Source organism: Rhyacophila brunnea, unplaced genomic scaffold (genome assembly GCF_057557595.1).
Source record: "Rhyacophila brunnea isolate RB1 unplaced genomic scaffold, BYU_Rbru_1.0 scaffold_20, whole genome shotgun sequence".
NCBI classification, from domain to species: Eukaryota; Metazoa; Arthropoda; class Insecta; order Trichoptera; family Rhyacophilidae; genus Rhyacophila; species Rhyacophila brunnea.
Window position 1 is genome coordinate 16,892,056 of NW_028232860.1, and position 20,636 is coordinate 16,912,691.

The 20,636-nt window shown below is 32.8% G+C and overlaps 1 protein-coding gene across 1 annotated transcript; it reads right to left on the minus strand.

Moving 5' to 3' along the window:
- Window positions 1–2,479: 2,479 nt before the first annotated feature.
- corto (centrosomal and chromosomal factor corto) lies at window positions 2,480–12,727 on the minus strand. The gene has a single exon (XM_085948231.1). It carries the CDS (start codon window positions 11,881–11,883, stop codon window positions 11,017–11,019), a length of 867 nt encoding a protein of 288 aa, XP_085804357.1. The 5' UTR covers window positions 11,884–12,727; the 3' UTR covers window positions 2,480–11,016.
- Window positions 12,728–20,636: the final 7,909 nt, after the last annotated feature.

Consider the following 20,636-nt stretch of genomic DNA (forward strand, 5'->3'; position numbering starts at 1 on the left):
GGGTCTAGGACGATTTGGCACCGGGACAACTGGACGCCACGCATTCGAAATTAAATAGACGTTAAATATTTAATAATATTATTATATTATGATTAGTTGATGAGACTTTAAATATGCACACTTAAATATTGATTTAATCGTGCATACGTTTAAGTTCCAACGAAAAAAGAGTTTTTTATTTTATATAAAGCCTTTCTCAATCCGCAATAAAAAAACATTATGTTAAGAGTAAAATGAATTAAAACTACTAAGTAGTCGATAGAAACTGATTTAAAATTCTTCGTCTACATCCTGTATACGTGTCTACGATAGTGCGGCGTCCAATTGTCCTGGCGTCCAGTTGTCCCATTCCCAATATTATGGCACAGATTTAGAAACCCTCGTATTGGTAAAACTAATAATTAAATTGCCACTGAGTACACAGTAAATTCAAATGCAATTAAATCGTGCCGTACAAATTCGTGTATTTTAAAAACCCGACACGTCGAGTTAATTAATTTTAAAAGTAGACAAGCTTCTAACTACACGTCAAATAAAACCAATTTGACAGTTGGCGTATATATCCTGCATTACGTACATGTAATATTATTTGTAAATTCCACTTTCATTATGATAAATTATTTGTGGTGGTAGGCCGTAATAAAAATATTTTTTTAACTACATTAATTAAAAAAACCGGTCTATCAAAAAAAAAAAGATTATATACAGAAAGCTTGAAGTGGAAATTAAATTTAGAATGGGCACGATTTAAATAATTCATATGAAAATTAATCATATTTATTTATACACCAAAACGACTAGTCAATTAATTTTGATTTCACATTTTATCAAGTTTAGCATGTACCTATGTATTATTAAAATACTTTGGAGGTTTTATATAGATTAGAAATAGGAAGGTTGTTGCAATTAAATACATAATACATGAAGTATGTAAAGGATTTTAAGTACTATCAAAAACTCGACAAGACATTTAATATTAAGTACCTATGAATCGTAATATCGATTCCCTAGTAAGGAAAACAACTGAAAATTTCAAGGTTTTGATTTGATAATGGATGTAGAAGTAGATAGGTATTTTCTTTATAATTCGACAAATAATCACAAATTTCTTCAACGGGTCATTAAATCGAATTACCCATATTAAGATTAATCATTAAATCAATTATAAACGAATGCCTGTGTTGATTATTTGATAAATTATAAAATTCCGTCGTGCGTTACCAAGTTCATTTGAACTAAAGAAAAAAATCAAAATAACTTTTTATATAAGTACGTTTTTAAATTTTCTGTTGAATCATATAAACTTGACTTGACTCTTAAACGATTAAAAAAAATTGTTCTTGATAGAAATACTTACTGAATAAATATTCTGAAATGTCATTTTGACATTTTATATTGATTTCCATAGTAACGCACGTATATATTAATAATTTAGTTACTAGGACCCACTTAGCAACCAATAATAGTTTTACTTTTTACGGATTTCTTCCGAAATAACTTTTTATACAAAACAGAATTAACTGAAAATGAATTCAATTCTGCTTAAAATGGCTAAAATTATTAAAATAATGCATTGGCATCGTGTTCTGATATATTCTAAAAGTTTCAAATGTCTAGCTAGTTGAGAAGTTAGTTAAAAATCGATTTTGTATGAAAAGTTATTTCGGAAGAAATCCGTAATCCAATCCACTATTATTGGTTGCTAAGGGGTGGTCCTAGCAACTAAATTATGTATATATAAGTGCGTTATTATTGAAATCAAAATGACATTTTAGTATTCTATATTTGTTTGTTGCAAAATAGCAAAAAATGATTTGTTGATAATTGCCTTATTTGTCTTAAATTATTAATAAGTACATAGAATTGTCAAGTTTATATTATGATTCAAGACAACATTTAAAAACGTGGTATATAAAAAGTTATTTTTATCTTGTAATTATTTAGTTTCAAATTGTCTGCGAATCCGTGAAGTAACAACTTACTTACCTATTTTATTAATTATCTTTGGCGAATTTAAGCAAACACACCGAAAATCTTAAAATTGGCACAATCTACCGACAATAAGAGCATTTCTACGAAACCAACTCTCAAAGAGTGGTGGTTGAAGGTACGTGGAGATCTATGGCATGACAGGTTTGAAGGCAGTCTTGTGAAAATTTCCATTACAATATAGTATATTACGAAACAATAACATAGCATCGTTTGCTTCGTAGTAAACAGCTACTGGTCTCAAAATATGTCATTTGTGTTCGTTATTCCAATATCCGCCCTTTACAATGTATCGCCTCTATGCAACGGATGACCTGCTTACCCGTCACTGCTTCTATGCGTGCCCCGCATCTAGAGCATCTATGGAGATCACGCCGCTGAAGTATTTTTTTCTTAATATAATATGTATTACATTTTTGATTTATTATTGTGTCGTGTTTGAATTAGGATGAAGACAAATACAATTGAATAAAACTACAGTTTATACCGTATAATAATAATTTTTGGTATGTATTTGGCAATACTCGCAAACATTTAATACAATATATTCGCATACAACAAGGTGTAGGTCTCAACAATAAGCGTACAAATCTTCTAATTATTTCAAGTCAAAAAATAACAGTCTACATTACTCATTGGTGGAAAATGTGGGAGATCGCTAACGCCCCTGACTAATTAATGATTTATGTAGCCTTGAGATATAATAAAAGAAACAAAATCAGAAATATATATTATTTACAATATTTTATATTAAAAAAATGACTAACGAAAACAAAAAAAAATACAGCTTGTTGCAGTGACTTACAACACTACGCCACTGTTAGTTGAAACATAGCTGCTTTATATATTAAAAAAAAGTTATCTCTGGCTGATACATTTATTTGAAATTTACATTACGGTCGGGGACTTACATTTAAACGGCCTCCATACTGAGTGATGTTTCATTGCATTTAAACTTGTTATAAATAACCTAAATGAGTAAATATTTTGTTTACTACATATTACATGCCTTATGCTACTTATAAACGTTGTCGAACACAATTTTAACAGTATTATAACATATATATAATATAGTAAATACACTATATCAAATCGATGTTCCTAAATAAACAAGACGTAAGTGGCAAGATGCAACTTTACGGGAGAACAAAATGTTATAATTATATTACTGTATGCGAAATCAAAATGAGATATGCATTAAAATCATTTTGAATATGCTAAATTCACCATACTGCATATTATAATATAATATGTGAATGAAAAAAAAATACACCTCTGAAGTACTAAATTTTACAGAAACAACATAAATATCTCATACAGTGCTGTCAAATAATCAATTCTATACCTTCGCTTTAGAATTTAGATGTATCTACATGTCAGTTTCGCAAACAGAATTATCAGAAAAAAGTCAAGGATGAACACTTACTGATGCCGCTTTTAGCTTAGCAACCACGATATTATCACTGTCAAAATATAATTTTACAATTTATAATAATATTCCACTGCAAAAGGAAGTCAACAATCAATTGTGTGGTTGTTCGTTTTTAGACTTTTTGAAGAAACACGAGGGGATTCATAATGAAGTCGGTACCTCAAGATACCTATATACTTAGGTATTATAATAAAGTATAAACATATTAAGTAAGTGGAATTTTACAATTTTACATTACAGTAGCTTACCAATTTGACTGATCCGTGCAAACGACTGTAAAAAGGAAAAAGGACGTAACCCTCAGTTTTTTCAAAATAAGTATTATTAGATAACGGTGTCCAAAGGATGTAAGCTGCAAATGCCGATTTATTATGTTGGCTGACAATTTACAAAAAAATAAGGAAGTGAAGTGGGAAAAAACGACTTAACCATAATTCTTGTTGATTTTTTTAAAATAACTCAATAATTATTATTAACATCAGAGTAGGAATATAAAAAACGAAATTATTAATTAACATGCACTTCAAATTTGTATCTATTTTGTATTTTAACTATGACCGAAAACCATTAAGTACAAAAACGTTTTTGTGCGTCCTGTAAAATTCGATTTTTGTGGATTACGTCCTTTTTTCCTTTCTAAAGAAGAATAGATATGTATGACAATGAAAATAGTGTATTTACACATAAGTATATGAAACATTTTACTGTTCTTAATATATACATTATACAACGTTTATAAATAACTAGGGCAAAAGGTTTTTTGTTTAATAGTTAAATAAATACGCAACTATACCTACATGGAATAGTTACAGAACGTATACGAGTAAAATAACATATCGTCATGATAAAAATTCACAGTGGTGTGTCAGAACTCAGAACTAGTAATGCATTACCATAAATAATTTACAGGTTTATAATCTTTAAGCGTCGTGGAAACAAACATCGAAGGATAATGTAATCCATAATAATTATACACTTGAATTAATCACATAAGTAAGAAAGATCTCGCAAGCGTCAACTCCTAAACGTCAACGTTAACGAATGACACGTAAGTAACTCCAGGGCCAACATTATACATAACCAGAGCCTTGACATAACGTTAAGTCACAAACTTGCGACTTAAATAATCAACTTCAGTCTTGAAAGATTTATAAAAATATAATTTTATATCAATATTAAGAACTTTGTCACACCTTTATGAAAAAATTAGCTTGTGACTTATAACCTTTAATAAATACCTACATAGGTCCTTTTGCATGATTGACACGACAAAAAAAGTAAAACTTAATAATAATATAAAACGAAAGATTAGTTTAGACATATATAGGTTAATAATTATTCGTTTTTTAGAAGGGCACATTCACATAAATACTCAGTATGACATAGGTAAATACAGAATTTTGATTTTTTAATGACATACATAAGATAAAACATCGATGTTTGTTTAGTACTTATAGATAATTGATACCTATCTTGAGTTACATTGAAGAAGTCTGATACTCAATGTTTATTTAATTATTAAATACATTTTGTAAATAAACATTTAGGTGGGCTTATCTGTTCGGTAGATACCTATAGCTCATTCAATTAAGTGTATTATTTTAAAGATAAAGTATGTATGATAATTTATTGCTGAGTAATTGATCTATTTTCGTTTTAATGTATAGTTGGTGCGATCGTACTGATAATTTAAAAAATATAATACAGATTTAATAATTACCATTCAATCACGAGACCGCACTGGATTTGTTAAACTAAACCACACCGAAGCGTAAGTAAGTTTTTTTGTTGTTTTAATTTTGTTGCAATTAAGTTAATTTATCAAAGTAGACATGCAAGTCAACACTATTCGTAATAATTAAAACGTATCTAGTTAATTCGAGAGAAGTTTCGAAATTTCTGTTTGAGAATTATTTCAGAGCTTCTAAACTTAACTAAATAAATATTGACCAGACGTGTCGTGTGATTAAACCGTATTTTTTTATAATGTTCGTTTCAGGTGTATCTGCCAAACAAGTTATACGTGTATTATGGCTAGATAATAAGACAATGGTGAAAATCAACATGGCGATGCGAGAAAAATAATAAATTAGCAGTTAGAATTGTAGTGTTCAACAACTTTAATATCAAAATATCAAATGAATCGCCTGATATGGAAATTACACAATAAAACAGAATAGGTAACCAAGTGGAATATTAAAAAAAATATAATGAAATAATGACAAACACCCAAGCTATGGGATGTTAAATGTACTTTGTGTTGTGACCCCATCGGGAATCGAACAAAAAGGCGCATGCATGATACGCTAGTGCGTTACGCATTAGATTAGATCTTACATGCTCCGTTATACCTTAACGTAACTAACGGTAGCTGCCATTCGAATGTGTATCGGGAAAATTCCAGATTGAAACGGCCGCCATTCACTAGAATAGTTATTCCTGACCCAATATACTTATTATTTATAATATATAGATACAAATGTGGAAGCCAGTCGCTATGGACCAAGGCTTTGAAGCCACTTTATGATGGCCACGTCATAATATGCAAAAAATACAAACGTTCATAAATATTACCAATAATATTGGCGGAAAGAGGTTAAAGGTAGGGCTAACATCGAAATAAAAATAAATAATCAATACAAAAATATTGACACTTTTTTGACGGCCCTAGTTATAGGCAATTAAAACATAATTACGTATTTAGACATTATACTACCTATATACCGTCTTTTTTGTTTTAATTAATAATAATTGATTCGACAAAGCCTTGGAAAAAATTAAATAAAGGAATTATGTATGAGTAATTTAAAGTAGTAATGACTTAAGAATTAACTAAGCCTCGACTAAAAAACTTCGGGGAACATAGGCTTATACGGTTTTGAATCTTAGCGTAATAACTAATCTAATCCGACTTATCTCCGCTGATTGCATTAATTATTGTAATATCCAAATTACGAACGAAATAAAAGAGTGACTAACGAACGCATAGAGGGGGAATTTCTATTCACAGTTTCGAATTCAGACTTTAGACATTGCAAGTGGGAAATAGATTAGTTTTTTTCTTTCTACAAAAGCAAAATGCAGCTGGCATGTTCTGTATGCGATTCCAAACGCCATTAGCTCGAGTTGGTTCAGTGTTTAGTTGCAACAATCCACGTTGCTCGTTGCGCATGCCATCAATTTATTCAGCGGTGGGCTGGGAATGACAATGATACATTCAACAATATAAATGCAACGCAAGATGCACCGAACAATGCAATTCGCAAGGACTGCCGAGGCGGAACAGCGGCTCTAAAAATATCGATGTAAGGTCGGAAATGTTTGAGGACAATGCGTTGCGGTTTTTTTAATGCATTGTCCGTTGCAGCAATTCGAAGATTAAATTCTGCAACAAGGCTATTTATTCTAGGAACAATGTGACATATTATTATGATAACTAATTAGAAAAAATCCAGTCATAATATTATAACATCGTGGAGTTTGTACAAATATCGTCACCCAACGCAGAACTATGCAGATTTTCAGAGACCACACATAGGCGGAAATCACAGGGATTTTTATTTTTACGAGAAATATAATATGTTGGCCACTTGCTCAATCTTTTATGTCCATCGTCTGACTCCAAACATACATTGGAAAAAAAAACATGTGCATTTGCCAAACACAACACCGCAACTTGATGCCGTTCGGTAATCGTGGGCGTATCGTATACAATACATACACCCTTATTGTAGTGGATACTTATACTGTGTTGAAATAGGTAGTATTTACTAAAAAACGCGATAAGTCTTATTTTTTTTTTAAATTGATTTGAACATGCCAAATGAAACATAATACATTATGCAAATGAGAAAATTGATGAGTTGAATCAACGCCTCCGAATTACTAAATTATACACGGAAACATTTAAATTCCCATACAAAATTCAATCTTCATTATTTTAGCTCTCCTGAAAAGTATGTATTGTTTTTACACTTATCGCATTTTTCTATTCAGATATATTACTTCCATTAACTGAAACCATAAGTATACATATTATAGATAAATCATATTATATCGTCAACACCACATAATATGTGATGTTGACGCTATCCACAGACAAAATCATATTATGATTTTAGTCTGTGGATAGCCCAGCCTCATGGCCGGAAATTTGATTGGTTCGTTACCTACAAAAAAATAGTATCCGTAGTACTTAACAATGGATACAAAGTACGTATATATTAGTTAATGTTTATGCTTTAAGTCAGAGTTAAAATAAATTAACAATAATTTGATGTTAACAATAATTAGTTACGTTTACAAATCTCAAAAGAAACCTTTCATAAATTTAATTAATTACATTTTTTGATCTGTCAAGACTTTCTAAAGCAAGTTAAGATGGTTCTGCACTCAGGTGATGATAAATCTAATTGCCACACAAATCAAAAATGTGAAGTTATTGTATTGTACAATATTGTATAAAAAACATTTACAACAGTAAGATCAAAAGTCTAGATTACAGCTTGCATCTCTTATCTAAAGCCATAGATAATATATTATTATATCAATGTATGTTATTTCGTTTGAGTGGACTGTTATAAAAGCGATATTCATAAAAATAAACATATGCCATGTAAAAGACTGTGAGTAGAATATTTGATTAAACAATAATTAGAAATGCAATCGGCGAAATAAGCTTGAAACAAAATCTAATGAATAGAAAACTACGTTTCCTATTTGTCAATTAATAATATAGCAATATCATCTAATTGGGATTATCGATTTTACACCTAACTTTCAATTTAAATCAAACTTCACTAATATGATTGTGAAAATCAATGAATACGCAAAATATTCGCACAATAGAGTTATAGTTATTAAAAGTTTGTAACACAAAAAAATGTTGAAAAACTACGTGAGTCACTCCTGGAAAGCTTTATAGAGTATGATCGACCACACAACTAGACATAGGTAACAATAAATTATTTTCCAAAATAGCGGATGTATGGGTACGATCCTCACACATATTGACTGAAAAAAACCAGACGCGAATTTTGATCTATCGGGGATTTGAAATAGTGACCCCCCCCCCTCCCAACCAGGAGCCGAACTACCAACTTCACTCATATTCTTATCAGATAGGCAGCTGATTTTGCATTAACTATAATTTATTTAAAACATCAAACATTGTTTAGTAACGGCTCTTAATTCAAAATCAATGAATAAGACAAAACAAAATAAAATGGGGTGACCATGCCATGCCATTGGCACGTTCCGTCCGTTTCAAAAAACATAAAATAGCAAATTGCATTTATGTTCAGTGGCTTAAATAAGTGAAATCCTCTGAGAAACTATTCAGTAATATTTTTTAACCATGTCCGATTCTAAAAATATCAAATGGGCCTCCACATGGTGGTGGTTCATATTAAGTAACATAATATGTTATTATTGGTAATATAATATGTTATGGATTCGAAACATGGGACCCACGACATTATAAGCGTTAAAAAGATTATAAAATAAGTCTATAAGAATCCATTGATTTAAGATGCAGTGTAAGAACGTTATGTATCAATACAAACGAATGCAATTAAAATAAAAATAAAACAGTGCTAATAATTAATACCAATCAATAAGTATTGTGAAATCATTTCCTGGTCTTCAAATTACATTAAAATGACGATTCTCAGCAATAAATACATAAAAATGAAACCTTTGGTATCTACCTACTTTAGCCATCGTGATTGTTCATTAATGACAGCTGGATTGGCCTTGCCTCATAATTGCAACGTGTATACATTGTGACAGTAAAAATTAGTGTAGGTACATAAGAAGTGCCTACAGAAAATAATTGCAATAAAACAACTTAAAGAAATGCGGATAAGACTGTTTTATAAGTGTGGGTGTAACTTGTCAAAATATACCTCGTAAATCATATAGACACAAATTTGAAGAAAAAAATATTTATAAATATCTGACATAAATTATGCCAACCAACGTATTATTAATAATAGGTACTTATGCATAAGTAATAATATACTGAAACCGATATAAAACGTTAAAATATTTATAGAAATTGAAGAGTTTCATGCCGAAATGGACTAACAACAAAATAACGATTTTCAATGTTTTATTAATAAGGGAAATTTAAATAATAATATAAGTTTGTCATCAAAATATGTATTTTTACTCAAAACCGTCAAAACGCACTGAGCAATAACCAGGGAACACAAATTTAATAGTAACTGGCTTACCCTACGCCTACAGGGTGTGGTATAACAGGCTACGGATCTCGAATGTGGAGAAATATGGCGTAAACTTAAAAATGTGTTAAAGAATGAGTTTTTTTGTTTCAATAACTATAACTGTATCATAATTAACATTAGTATCTCACATTCAATATTTGAGGACAGTCGAGCGCTTCGGTTTTATGGTCATAAAGTAAGTAGGCAGAGTACCCTGCTTTTGAAATGATTAGATATCTATCTCAAAATCACAATTTCAGACTTTTGAAATGCCGCCACTCTTCAATTGAGGGCTCTGGAAACAAAAACGGTAATTTCCATTCATTGAGAATGTTAGCGAACCAATAAAATGCTTCATTTCCGTCGTCTAAGTAGGTATAACTTTTGAATTAATATGAATAACATTTTAGAATACTATGAATGATTTTTGTTAATGGTTTTCCCTAATGGAATACCGTTTTTGTTTCCAGAGCCCTCAATTTAACTTGGGTATAAATTTGACTGAATCATAAAAGAAGAATGAATATGGATAAAAGAAAAAGTATATTGTTTTCCTCATATTATTATTGACATACCTATTGTATTTAATAAAATATAAATGTGAATGTGCCCAATAACAAAAAAATATACATAATCAGTTATGTACTAAAATGAAACAAATACAGCTAGAATGTATCATAGCATGCGACGGTAACTTGACAGCAGTGTTAGGTATTGCAACAGCGAGCCAAATTGTAAACTGATTTACTTATCAGGTACCTACATACGATTGATTTTACGCTAAGTGTGTCAAGTCAAGACCTTCGAAATATATGTCACAAACAAAATAAATAATATACAACAAAAAGGCGACATCCAAACGTTGGCCACGGGTTCCTACGACATTCTGGAGTTATACGAGATCTTTCCTCCTACATAGAGGCAGTCATATTTTTTTTAATTCTATACCGCAGTCAGTATCTAAATCTATCAGAATTCGCAGGAGATAATAGGTTTGTCTGCAGTGAAATCCCAAAATAATGTTAGCTAATAAAAGACACTTCTTTCAAAAAGAAAACCAGCATTAATTAAATATTTTCGTGTTGACATGCTAACTATAATATTATAGCATCCAACTGACTCTCTTGAGTTGTCATTATAGCAACAAAAAAAATAGGTCAATTACCACCTTAAAGGCGTGAAGAGTGATACTTGATATTATTTATATTATTTAGGTAAATCGTTAGGTAGGTACTGTTTAAATATGCCAGCACCGTACCAAGGAAACAAACGTAAAAATAGAGATTTCACTGCATCCGATAAGTGCGAAGATACATGGTAGGTAGTTGTGTACGCAGCACATTAAATTTATTGTCAATATATTACACACTATTTATACATCACAATTGGATAATTTTGATAGACGTTTTCACTGCTAAACATTTTGGCGTGAAACGGAGATATTAATCGATTACCCTGTAGCATTTCGAAAGTTTTATCACAGTTTTGAGCTATCGCGGTGTTGCCGTTCGCGAGGACACTAGAATCGATCACATAAGGATGCGTCTTTTGCCGGGCCGATCGGCACTTTTGCACGGCGCACTTCCCGAAGCCGCTGTTCTCCAGGGTGTCGCCCTCCTTGGGCGCGTACAGGGCGCCGCCGCCGCTCATGCCTCCGCCCCAGTAAGGGTAGGGCTCCGCAGTCTCCGGGACCGCGCACTCAGGCTTGTTGTACTGGACGACGCCCTTGCAGCAGAGGTTTTTCGCAACCACCCTGTGCGTGGTCGTCGTCCACCGCTCCCTCTTTGGAGATTCTTGAACTCTGTAGGCGCTCTGCGGTTTGACAGCGCGGGCCACCTTGGGTACGGAATAGGGCGCGAGGCACGCGGGTCTAGCTGCCGGGGCGGGCGCTGGGGTAGGCGGCGGCAGGTCGAATGGTAATCTTCCTCCGCCGCCACCGGAAGCCGCCGGCAGGTTGTTAACGAAAGGACACCTCCTCAGGCTGTCGAGCCTTCGGAAGTGAGCGGGATGAATCATCAGCAGGGGTTCTATTTTGACACCCTGCGGAGGTTTCGCGCAATCGGGGAGTTCGTACTCGACGCTGCAATCGACGTGCAGGGGGATGGTGTAGTCCTTCTTCGGCGTCCAGGAGGACCGCACGGAGGACTGCGGAGTCTGTCGCGAGGGCTTCGCGGGATACAGAGACTCGTCTATCGAGTGCAGCTGCGGGATGAAACACTCCGCGGCGATTGCCATCGTACTACAGTCCAGGCGTCGAATTCATGCGTGAGAGATCGCAGGATCCGAGCGGATCTACGCGAAAGAACACATCTGGGAATTATTTTTCTCACTAGATTGTCTGGATGCGGCCCTGGCGTCGATTTCCTCGATTGCGATCGGGCACGAGAGACGCATTCAGGCACGGGGCGAGCTTATTGTTGCGGAACACAAGGCGAGGATGCGGGTTTGCTTTGCACTTCAATTCTGAAATGCGTTTGTCCGACGGGCACTCGGCGGTTGGTCAACAAACCGAAACCTTTGCTGGAAATAAACTCGCAAAGGACGTACGGGCACTATTGAGGGTAGGACACCCAAAAAACAATTCACAGCGCGCGAGCGAAAATATTCCTTTGATCGCTCGGCCACGCTAAACTTCGCTACGGAAGACACTTCACAAAAAAATAAACCGCACGAACCACGAAAAGGTGGGTTTACTTATTCACGAAATTAATATGGCACTCGTTACAAAAAACTCACTTGGTTGTCACTAATATTTAAAAAGAAAAACTATTCGTTAGGCACTGCAGAATTTCGTGTCGCTACTAACGAACGAGACAAAATGGAAAAATTACTTTCGAGACTCGTTATTATGTTTCGATAAAAACAACCGAGAACCGAACTCGGCGACGACTCGATGTAAATTAACTCGGCGATTTTATAACTGTCTACCGCAGGCGACGTCTCGTTGCTTACGTCACACTAAACATGTGTGCGACCAGCTGATTGAGGATATACATGCGCTCAGACAATGTCACGGTGTATTATTATTATTCACGTTGGAATTTTTTCGACACAACCGACCAGCAATACTGTTTCTCCCTGACTGACTGAAATTTTCTCAATATCCCCTCTGTTTACCCCTACTTCTTTCGGATGATTTCGTGTGTCTCTTTCTGGCGAATTGGAACAAACGGCACAGCTGTATCTCCTGTCTCGTTCACCGGCATGGCTGCCATCCGTCTCGCTCAATTTACTTCCCCTTTTTGTTGGATTTTTTTTCTTTTATCTCAGCGTGACACTATGAGCGGTTATATTATTTTTTTTTCTTTAGTGTTGCCTACCTTGCTCTAAAAAAAGTAATGTTTTTTAAAACATCATTTATTATATAACACACAATTGCACAATAAAGTTTATGTTTTTCACGATTTCATTGCTTGCATAAAGCTTTTCTATTTTCAATTATTATTGGGCGATATGACGAAAAATAATACTTACTACAATGTATCATACAGTCTAACTAAAGCAACGGATAGTTGGGGTTTTGTATTATATTCAAAGAACTCACAAAATAATATCAAATAATAATTTTATAATACCTAATTCCAAAACACCTCAGAAACAAACCTCCTTATTAGAAAAATCCTAAAAATCTGAATTAAGTATATAAGTAATAAAAATGGTACATTCTTAAATCTTCTCAATACGTTTAATTTAATAATATTTTCAAACGATTCAGCTTTTATATGCCACTAATACCTATATGATAATAAAATGTCATTTGATATACACCACATATACCTACAACAAAAAATATAACACGTGTTTCGTTGACATTGTAAGCTTGGCTATTGAATATTATATTAGGGATGTATTTAACAATTTAACTAAATTTAGAAGTATTCTACTAACGATTGTCATTTTAAATAGGCGCCACAAAATTCGGATTTCGTCTTGCGTACATACTTCCCGGGTCATTTCGGATGTTACGGTAGGTATTTAAAAATCCTATATAATTTCTTAGTTCGAAGTAAGATTGAGAGTGGGTCTCTTGTTTGGACACCGCATCACTTGAAGTACGGCCGTATAGAGCCGTATATCCGGTGGAGAGGATTCAAACGTATAGATACTATCCTTGGCTTTATCCGATTGACTTTCTCTTAGGTATGTTTACAATGTTTACATTCTGTAGTCTAAAAGTCAGAAGAGATCTATTTAGATTATTTTGGCTATGTACTTTTTACAACTAATACGAGGTGTAAATGCGAACTATGCCATTCTCTTAGAAATCGGGAACATCAGTGGGTATTGTTAAGCTTGTTCTTCCAAGGTACATACATAACTAAACTGCCATTGGTAGTGCCAATTGGTTTTGCCAATTTGCCAAAACGTTCAATACAATTGCATCGGATATTGATATATCGATTGGACCATTGACATCTCGTTCAACATTTTTGACAGTTCAGGCAGTTAAAATGTTATAATTATTAATCAGGTACAGAATCAAATTAAATACAAACAAATATTTTTTGCACTAAGAGTATTTTTGTTTTATATTGTCATGTTGGGAACGCTTTGCATTTGGAATTTTACAAGTTCACTATAAGTATTGTAAAATAAATAAATTTCAATAATTTATTGTATTAATTTTTGTGCTAATGAAGAAATTTTGCTCTCCCATTTTTATTCCCATTATTATTCCCATTATCCCATTATTATCCCAAGTTAAAATATATTATTATTATGTAGGTACCTTTATCATTCTTTTATATTGAATATAGACTTATAGAGTCTAGCGGTTTCTTGGTTTTAATGTCATTACTCATTAGTATTAAATATGCCATTCATTCATTACATTCCACATTATTACTTACATTTTACCATGTCATTCCCCATCTTATATAAGTTATATGAAACAGGAAAAATGTTGTTATTCTTAATTATTTCATCATAATAATACTTGTAAATTAAAGTTTCACCACAATAGGTACCTACTTTCAACAACTATATCGACTGTCATTAGTCGTTAATGTCATCATATTACATTTACCTACATAATAATATTATCTCTAGATACTTTCCTTAGATCAAAATACATTTATTTTCACCAATTAATAAGTAAATTTAAATTAGATTAGTAAGTAAGTGGGGCTTTTAGAACAAAAATCATAAAACTGTTTTTGCAAATTGTAGCTTGGTATCTACCTAATAAAAATTCAAATAAAGCCAGGTCGCTTTTCTAATCATATTTCATATTAATGTCATGATTTAATTACGGCATAAAACCAATAGGTACCTACATAAAAGATTTTAATCAAATTAAAATAATAATATTATAACATTCGGTAGGTACTTCTGAATCCCACCCCCCACTTGTCTCAGGCCTGGATCGTAGAGACTAAGAGGCCATCCATGGACTGAAACCGTATGCGGTTTAGATCCGTGTGCCATACTAAACTTATGATTTTTGTTCATGAAAATATATTTTCACTAAATTTGTAAGTGTAAATGTATGGTATAAACGGATACGATCAGATGCTTATAATACTTTGTGAAAATATATTTCCATGAACAGAAAAGATAAGCTTAGTATGGCACACGGTTCGAAACCGCATACGGTTTCAGTCCATGGATGGCCTATAAAACATTTTACTTCCCTCGATACCTGGTCTCCGTTTCTTACTTATATGCTCATTTTAATTATCGCCCACCTATTGCAAAATGACCACCACTGCAAATAGATAGTTGCGAAAAAATCGCAAATTTTGAAGTTTGGCATCTACTTAAAATACGGGTTTAACATCGAATATCTCGAGTGTGAAGATATTTTCCTTTTGTTTTCCTACCTAATGACTTTTTCTTCTGGTGTTTTTACAGTAGAATTATAATATCTATTATGAATCCTACGGTTATTTTTGCATTTAAAACAGAAAATCAAGATTATAGCACTTGTGGTCCTTTTGCATTGGACGGGCGTTAAAATAATCGATATTATTATAGTTGTAATAATAAGAAACAATTAAAATGAAAATAAGCATATCATTATAAGAAGTAATTTACTTATAGCGATCTTTGAAGTGTGTAAACAACTCCATTAAAAATACCTTATAATATATTTATAATTATATACTTATTATATTATATTTTAGTGTGATTTGTATTGTGTTGATGAAATTACCTATATTAAAATATTTTATTTTAATAATATTATTATCGAACACTGGAGTACTAACGACATCTGTGTTTTAATATTGGAAGTAAAAATGATGATTTAATATTTAAATTTTATAATTTTCACAGAAATGGACATAAGTACAATAAATTACATTGGTGTTTTATTTAAATTAAAACTAGGTAATAATTAAGTAAATAAATTAAGTAACTATAATAATAATTGAGGTGCTGAGGATTAAACGTGCATAAGTGCCGTAATAGCATAATAAAAATGAGGTAGAATCAGTTTTCACATCATAATATTATTAAAGGGTAAAATATTTTTCAATCAATCTAACTGTATGAAAATATGGTATTCCTACCATGGTGTATGTATGTATGTATGTAATGTTATTATTCTTAAACTGTAGGTATAAATTTGAATGTTTTTACTTGACTCGTCCTCCTTCAAACATAATATAAATAAATATAAATGATTTTTCGTGTGATATTAATAAAAGGTCATTTGAGATCTACTCTATAGGTACCTACTACCTACCCCATTAACTGAATGTTGAAAACACTATCTTATGTATCTAGATTCTAGAATTTACAATCACATGTTTCACTTTGAAGTAGATTTACTCAATTTGTTCATCACTTCACTTGTATTCCTTCAATCCTCAATTAATGAAAATCTATCCGAGTACCTAACCATTTTGTTTCGACAGATTCCATTATAATAATAGTTGCAAATTCACAATTCATGATATTCATGTGATTGAAGTTATATCCATAGAGTTATTGTTTGAAAATCGTGAAGGAAAACTTGGCCAAGTCGTAAGTTGGCATCTGAACCTGACAGTTCTCTCCGAACGGGGGTGGTTCATGAGACTCGGGGTGAAGAAAGCCATCTGGGGTGACCATATTATCTGATTGTCGATTTATCGAATCACGAATTTTATCTATTAAATTAAAAACGTATAAAACAGTTAACGTATAAAAATATTAGGTAGGTACAGAGTGGTTCGGAAAATTGAACCCCATTCGGGGATTATACCGAAATCGGTTTCAGACGGTTTTATCATCAGAAACTGGCTGCAATTTCGCTAAGATTAATATTATTTTATCTTTTACGGTTCTGTACATATTTGATTACTTAGTTTTAAGAATTATAAAATATCTGATAATCCACGCTCAGTTATCGGACTATGCTATCTAACCCAGTGGCATCAGCTGATGACAGTCGGATCCGGCGTCTCACTGGAGACATCGGCGTGCTTAATTAAATAAAATTGATCTACTTACTTATTTTTTTAAACTGAACGCTGTCTGTCATGTTCCGTTTTAATATAAACCGTTATTCACCCAAATTCTTGTGTATTGAAAATACATTGACGGCAGTTTTGTTTTACGATTTAATGAGGGGCAACCAATTACACGTAATAAATACAAAAGCCTTTGAATATTTTCAAATATTACCAATATTAAATACGCGTTGCGTTTACGTGACAAACCTTAAAGCTAATTTATTATGTTAGGTACTGATGAAAACATTGAAAATAATATATTATTCTTTTAAACATGTTTAAGTTTAACTCATGTTTCTCCATTCTTGAATATCGAACCCAGTGAACACAACATTAATGTAAACTGGCTTACCCTACTGGGTGCGTTATAAGCTACGGTGTTCAAGAATAATACGTTATTTTAATGTTTAAATGTGTATCATCACGGCCCCCATAAAGGAGGGGCTGACAGGGCTCTAGCCTGGGGGCCCGGCGTGGCGGATCGACCAGCCAAGTGAAATAAACACACATCACAAAATTGTACTAATAATAAAAAATGTCGCCTGCGGCGCTATTTAACTTCAAGCATAGGTACTAACATCTCAAAATATGTAATTGTGTGATGCAATTTTCGATTATTGTTTGTCGATATTTGACAACTCCACAATTCAAGTGGATGTATAAAAAATACGAAAAATCGCAATAAAATACCCAAAATTTTACCTTGTACACTATTTGTATTGCACAACTGTAGATCGTCAAACTGACTTTAACCTTAGCGATAGGTAGGGGGGCCCGCCGAAAATTCTAGCCTGGGGACCCAGTTCAAGATGTGGGGGCCATGATCATAATAATATGCAATAAAGTTTGTCACGTGAATGTAACGAGCATTTAATATTTGAGGGCAGTCGGCGCACTTTGTTTTACTTAGGTTTTATTGTCTGGCCGTCATAAAGTAGGTACCATGCTTCAAAACCTTAGTCTATTTCTATCTTATTAATCTGTTCTTTGATCGTACCTCCTTGTAACCACACCTAGAATGTAATAAACTTCCCAGAATTGTTGTGTTCCCTGGATAAATAACAATATATTGTAATAGGTAGTTAATAATTAATTTACTATGTGATATCTATATGTATATAGATAACTACCCAATAGATTATTGGTCACCCCAAATAATACCTCCAGACTTCGAATTTTCAATACGGCGTATTTTTGAGGCGTTCAGCATTTTCTTCCTCCCTTATATAATACAGGTTGGGGCGCAAGAAAAATAAATTTAAGCTTACACTGCGCTTTATACTTCGTGAAGGTTGAGCCTCCGAACGCATACTGTGCAAAAGCTTTCAGTAATTCGTTCGGAAAATCGCGTTGGTATTTATTCAACGGAGCTTAGTTCTTTGATAATACTTTAAAACTGTTTCTTTTGATAAGATTCTACAACAATATGGCTTCAAAATTTTATAATAATACGACAATAATTGCCAGTACTGAATTTACCATACAGAGGCTTCACTGCCCTTCCTAGGAAGAGGCAGTAACTGACTCTCACACACTTTCGAGATAAATGACATAATGGGTTTTTTTAAATTTTGTGGGTCTGTGAATCAATAAAAATGTGATATTTTTTACAAATCGAAAATAATATTATTTACCCAACATAATATTAGGTATTTCGTATTAGTAGCTCCCTATGCTAATATTAAGACGGTACTTCAGTGAAACGGCAAATAATTTTTAACTATAGGTGCGACGAAATTTTGGACTCGCTGGCAATCGGAGAGCGAACGTCGTGCTGTGAACACGTCAATTTGTTTCGTGATGGCGACGGGGGTATTAATTCTTAAATCGTGTAAAGATGACTAAAAAACGTTACACATTTACTTGAAAAAGAAAACATGTCAATAAATATATTATTCTTGTTACTAATAGAACAATAAACAGAACTTTAAATGGACGCATGTTGGATTTATATGACAAATTATATTTCGTTCAGCACGCGTCATTTGTACAATCCGCGCATCGCCTAAGCACGATCTTTTTAGACCATGCCTCAACTGAGGTATAGCCTTAACGTAAGGTTTGATAGTTTTGGCACGAAAAAATACATAGTCCGAGGGGCGCCGAGCGAGTGACCGTCGACATGAGCGACCATAGGCCAATAATCAAATTATTATCCCTGCTTATTTCCAGCGAACGAGAATTTGCGCATATTCGGCCGCTATCGGCAGCTATCGAGGGTAGCTTATAATATTTATGTATTGAGTTATTATAATTATAACAATAAATTAGCTGTTTAAACTGTCAAGACTGTATCTTGCTCTAAAAGTTAGCACAGCCAAGAGAGGTGCTCTTAAAACATAGCACTTATTGTAACAATTATAATACTCGTACCTCAATACATAAATAATTCAATAATACATAAAAAATACAACGTTTTTATAAACTTGACATGACTAGCTTAAACGATCAAAAAAAAATTGTACTTGATAGAAATTATACTGAAATGTCATTTTGACATATATTGATTTCCATAGTAACGCACGTATATATCAATAATTTAGTTGCTAGGACCCCAGACCAATAATGGTAACAAATAACTTTTCATACAAAACAGAATTAACTGAAAATGAATTCAATTCTACTTAAAGATGGCCAAAAGTATTAAAAAAATGCATTGGCATCGTGTTCTGATATATTCTAAAAGTTTCAAATGTCTAGCTAGTCGGGAAGTTAGTTAAAAATCGATTGCAAGATTTGTACCGGACAAATAAGCTAAGAAAAACGTTGTAATATTATGATAAACTACCCTTGATAGACGCCGATAGCAGCCTTGTATATAGAATAGATACACAGCTGTTCTTGGTCTGGACTAGCCAATTAGTACAATTTTATAAATAAGCAACATGTATAATGTACATATTATGTAGGTCAGTGTTGCCATCTTTTTCTATGCTGATTATAGTACAAAGGTGTAAAAATTATAGTATTTCTGAAAAATATATAGTACAGGAACATTTTACGTCTTGAATCCTTTAAAATTATAGTATTTTGGCATATTTGGCGTAAAACTATAGTATTTTACATTTTTCGCGAAATTAAAATTACAGTATTGTACTTTGTACTATAATTGTAGTTCGGTTGGCATCACTGATGTAGGTACATACTAATAATAATTATTATTCTAAAAATCATTAATTAAATAATTAATGAATTCAGATTTAGCACTTTGCTCGATAGTCACAAACCATTTTATTTAAAGCAATAGGTACCTAATAATCAATTATTATTCAAAATGAACTTCAGCATTTTTAAATACCATCAATTACTAGACACTATTATTGTTTCTTAAATCGTTTTGCTTTTGAAACAATACAACAATACTCTTTGGACTTTTCAACAATGCATACAACATTTCAATGGATAAACTCATTGTTTTGCATAATAGGAAATCTGCGAATCAAATCAGTCTACGGTGACCGCGGTTTCCCATTTTAAATATAGTTTTATGTTACCTACTTGTAATGTCAATTATTTGTCTGTTGCGGTTGCAGAATACAAAAGAGGTTT

What these genes read in the sequence shown, in the direction of transcription:
- corto (XM_085948231.1), bottom strand. Translation starts at nt 11,883, where the DNA reads ATGGCAATCGCCGCGGAGTGTTTCATCCCGCAGCTGCACTCGATAGAC.